The sequence below is a fragment of the Phragmites australis genome, chromosome 1 (genome assembly GCF_958298935.1).
Source record: "Phragmites australis chromosome 1, lpPhrAust1.1, whole genome shotgun sequence".
Taxonomy (NCBI): Eukaryota; Viridiplantae; Streptophyta; class Magnoliopsida; order Poales; family Poaceae; genus Phragmites; species Phragmites australis.
Window position 1 is genome coordinate 25824428 of NC_084921.1, and position 5036 is coordinate 25829463.

Sequence of the window (5036 nt, forward strand, 5' to 3'; positions counted from 1 at the left end):
TGTACTATCTTTTAATACCATTTTCATAGATGCTAGATATTATTTTGTGTACTATTATTAGTTATTTTTGTTGTGTGTTTTTGTGGTGTCTTTCAAGAGCAGTCGAGGAGCAATTCAAGAATCTCCAGGACCAAGTCTTTAAAGAGTCTGAGGAGTAAGTTGGAAGAGGCAAGCGTCCTTGGATATTCTGATCCTAGTTTTCAAATGTGTTCTTTATTTCAGACATGCATGCTGCTAATATTGAATTCCATCTACTTATAGTACCCTGTTCTATATATTCCTTGTCGCCTAGTCATTAGTAGTGGTTATGATGGGTAGCTTATGCTTAGCTTTTCACAAGGGTTTGGATGGGTTGTTGGTTAAACATGACTAATGAACTTTGCAACTATGAGTTCAGAAATTCTAGTAATGGTATAGCGACATGGAACCTTAGGCCTTGAGGAGGTGTTGGTGATGGTGGTTATAGTTATATTGTTGGTTTGGTAATTGCTCGAGTGACCAAAGTAAGGACCGGTTCGTGCAGCAACAACCCAAGAAGTTTCGTACCAATCATGAGGCCTGGTATGGGATAGGCCTAGCCTATTTTTTTTTTGTGGATTCCAGTTTTGTTCGTGTCAAACCTTAAGAGTGGATGTGTAGGAATGACTTAGGCCATAACCATTTGGTTAGTGGTATGGGATGTGTAGTGGAAGGGAAGAGTAAATCTTTCTAGAGCTACGAGGCGCAAAAGGAGGCTTCTTGGTGGGTCATGCTACTTTGACAGAGATGAAATCTAGTAGGGGTGCACATACTGGATGAAACTTTGTAACGGCCTTATAGTGAATTTTCGGGTGACACACCATAGGCGTGTGTTAAGTGTTTCGTGAACACGGCATTATGGAAATCATGACTCATGAGGAAAGCTGGACAGTTCTACAGAGTATAATATCTGATAGATCAGCCGTGCTCACGATTATGAGAGATTTAGATCCTCACATGATTAGTTGGGTTGGGAGCCTGAAGTGGTTTTTAGGTGGATGGGAAACATGTGGAGATGTTTCTAGAGGTTGAAAGTAACATGATGGATCACCTAGATAAATATGATGCTTTTATAAATCATCATTAGCATAGGTTGTATTTATGCAAACTTAACCTATGATATCATGTTCCTTTATTTAAGCTTGCAAGTCATTTATTTCCTACACTTACGGAATACGATATGTATTCACGCTTGCTATTTCCATCCAAATGTACATAAAACACTGCTTAGATATGAAGGAGAACTAGACTACTACATCGATGAAGATAAAGATTGCTAGACTAGTGGACCCCCCAATCAATTGCCCGTGGAAGATGGGAGCTTTGCTTTGTTTTGCTAGTGTGTTTTAGTTAAAAACTTTGAGGTCCTTCTATCTTGTTTAAGTTAAAAATATAGTCATAATGGTATTGTGTGTGATATACTGATGAAGTCGCTGCATGTATGAAACTTGATCATAGCATACATGTGGTTTATATCTGGTTTTGTCATTTTATAGAACCGGGTGTGACAGTGGCTATCACCAAATTCGCATGAAATTAGGAGATGAATGGAAAATAATATTCAAAATTAAATTTGGTTTATATGAGTGGTTGGTTATGCCTTTTTGTTTGACTAGCATCCCTAGTACTTTTATGAGATTGATGAACAAAGTTTTACAGGTTTTCATTGGCAAATTTGTGATAGTATACTTTGATGATATTTTGCTATATAGCACATCCATAGACAAATATATTCAACTTTTATGTGTTTTATGCTCTATGTGATGCATGTTTATTTGGTAACCTCAATAAGTGTATCTTTTGCACCAATCAAGTATCGTTTCTTGGCTATGTTGTGGCAACGCCAGAATTTGATGTTGATAAAGCAACGATTGAAGCTATCCAGAGTTGGGGGACTTCAAAAAGGGTCACCTAGGTGACTTTTTAGGATTTTGGGATTCTACCGTTGCTCTGTGAAGGTTTTAGAACTATTTTCACACCTATGAATGAGTTCACAAAGAATGACGTTTCGGTCATTTAGAGCGATACACAAGAAGAGGCATTTATGGTATTGAAAGATAAGTCCTTTAATATCATGTTTGACCTTTAATGTGATGCTTGTGGCATATAACTTTGTTGGTGTTTTATTGCAAGAAGGCAAACCAATATATTATTTTACCGAGAAATTAAGTGAATCTAGTTTAAAGCTAGAAATACCAAAAATTCTTGGAGCTGAGCTCAGGCAAACATATAGTATTAGTAACTAGAGAAAAAAAATTTAGAGAACTTGGCAAAGCCAAAAGAAAAGGCAGCACAGCCCTAGTCCGAAAGTGAGGGCGACAGCTTATGTGCCCCCAGGCTGCATGTGGCACATAAGCGTGCCGTCTAGATTATTTGGATAAAGCACATATCAATGCATATTTTATTTTTAAACCTTTTTCAAAGAAGTTTCAAAAATAAAAGCTCGTATTTTATTATTAAAAATAAAACATTGGCCACAACATATTCCGTGGGGTCACTAAATCCTTGCCACACCATCCCTTTTTTCTAGCGTGGCAACCCAGTTAGCTACGTCACAGCCCATGGAGTGGCCGAGAAGTTTATTTTAGAAAAGGCTTATAAAACTAAAAAAAGAATTATGATTACAACTGTTAATTTCAATCTTCGAAAATTCAGTATCTCAATGATCATGGTATTGCAAATTTGAATTTGTTTTTTCCTTAAAATCGTTGCAACCATTAGATTTGTACGAAGATAAGTGGGAGTTTTTTTTATCTTTGTTGGATGTTGACCTTATGGAGAAAAATATAAGCCATATTGCAATTAGGCAATCTCTTAGCACTATTAAGAGTACTTTCTCTGCCATCAAAATTGGAGAATTTTTGTGTAGTAGCATTAATCTTCAATTATATATATTGGAGATCATAGTATGATCAGTTCTATAGTTTATTTGTTCCAAACCTAACAGCACATAATTGGTATTGTACGAAGTGGTAACCAAACTAATGAAAGCCGTACTTTGGGCTATATCAAGGACATCGATCCAGCTATTTTTGAAGGATCGCTTCCGAGATATGTACCATATATCCAATATGTATACGCATATTTCTACTTGGACTTGCACATGATGTGTATACACGTATACTAGTTACGTTGTATGCCTGACAACGTCAGTTGCATGCATATGCATGCTCTGTTTTATGGAGTTAGATGTCCTTGACGATCTCTGGAAGCTGCACCGGGTAGCGGCGGATGCAGTCGGCCCATGGCCCGTCGGCGTCGGCCGCCGGCTTGATGCACTCCCACGCGACGCTGTTGCAGTCGAAGCCGGCACCGAAGGAGATCATCCACACGCGGTCGCCCTTCCTCATCCGGCCCTTGGCCTCGATGTACGCCAGCTCGTAGAGCACCGAGCTGCTTGACGTATTCCCGAACCGATGCAGCGTCATCCGCGACGCCTCCACGTCGTCGTCGGAGAGGCCGAGGCCGTGCTGCACCTCGTCGATCACCCCGCGCCCGCCTGCGTGGATGCAGAAATGCTCGAACGCGGTGCGGAAGTCCGGGCGGTAGAGCCTCACCTTAGCGCCCCCGCTAAGGAGCTTCTGCTTGAGGAGGGACAGCGCGACGAGGAGCTGCTCCGAGGCCGGCAGGACGAGGGGGCCGAAGACGGTGATGTTGCTCTTGAGAGCGTGGCCGGCGGTGGTGGTGAGATCCTTGGAGAGACGGATTCCCGTGTTGCCCTTGTCGTCCTCCTCCTGGAAGACGCAACGGTAGTCGGCGTCCCGCGCGGCGGTCACGGTGCGCACGACGCGGCCGAGCTTGAACCGTGCGCGTTCGGAGGAGTTAGACAGGATCATGGTTGCGCCGCCCATGCGGAAGAGGCAGTTGGGAAGCAGCATCGCGCGCTCGGTGCCGACGTAGTACTGAGACGAGAGGATCTCCGTGGAAACGATCAGGACGTTCGTGCCCGGCGGCGCCACCTGCAGCAGGTTCTTGGCGAGGCCGACGGAGACGAGCCCGGCACTACACCCCATCCCGGACAGGTTCACGTTTTTCACATCGGCGCGCAGCTTGTACCTGTTGACGACCATGTCGGCGAACACCGGTGTTGGCGTGAAGATGCTGCAGTTGACGATGAGCACGTCGATCTCCTTGGGCTTCACGCTCGTCCTAGCGAACACGTCATCGATGGCGGAGAAGATGACCAGCTCGGTCTCTTCCCGCGAGGCCTTGAGGCTACGGTCAGGTGGCATGTAGTGGTACGCGTCGGGAACGCATGTCTCCTCGCTGAGCCCCGAGCGTTCGAGCAGCCGAATGGCGAAGCTGACGCTCTCCTTGTCGATCAGGTACGGCATGAGGTGCGCATGCTCGAGGCACGTCGCGATCGGCGCCCGGAAGCACGGCTTGGGCCGGAAGCAGCCGTACTCGACGAGGTACACGTCCTTGGGCCGGCGCATGCGCCTCAGCTTGGCCACAGCTGCCGCCAGGAGCAAGGCCAGCAACCAGTGGACCGGCCGGGTTTCCCACGCCCGCGCGAGTATCTCCTCGGGGCTCGTTCTCTGGAGCACGGCAGCGGCGGCAGCCACTGGCACAACGGCGAGGAAGTTGTTCACGACGACCTGGTACATGGTCTTTAGGAATTTGACATGGGGTCGCGAGTCCATCGTGTAAGCGTGTATGATATCAGTTTGCGTGTGTGCTTGTATAGCTTTGCACGAGTGTGCAACTGCAAGTCTCCAAGTGAGTGGAGGGAGAGTGGAGATTTAAAGTGCCCGGCGAGGGCATTATGGGAAGGAGGCAGTGCCGCAGCTGTGCTACCAAACGGCGCGTCTTAAATGCAGTGCCAATCAGGCGAGTCTTATAGAATTCACTTTTAACTACTCCCTCCGTTCTCACTGCCACTCCCTCCATTCTAACTATTTAGAAATAATACACGTTTTTTTATTAAGATTTTTCGTAAAATATATCTTTTATAACTACAAAATCTGCATAGCATAAAATCATTTTAAATTATAAATATAATTGTATAATTTTTATAT

General features: G+C 44.9%; 1 protein-coding gene across 1 annotated transcript; it reads right to left on the bottom strand.

The window, feature by feature from the left end:
• Positions 1–2889: 2889 nt before the first annotated feature.
• On the bottom strand, positions 2890–4745 carry LOC133913350 (3-ketoacyl-CoA synthase 6-like). The gene has a single exon (XM_062356484.1). It carries the CDS (start codon positions 4659–4661, stop codon positions 3204–3206), a length of 1458 nt encoding a protein of 485 aa, XP_062212468.1. The 5' UTR covers positions 4662–4745; the 3' UTR covers positions 2890–3203.
• Positions 4746–5036: the final 291 nt, after the last annotated feature.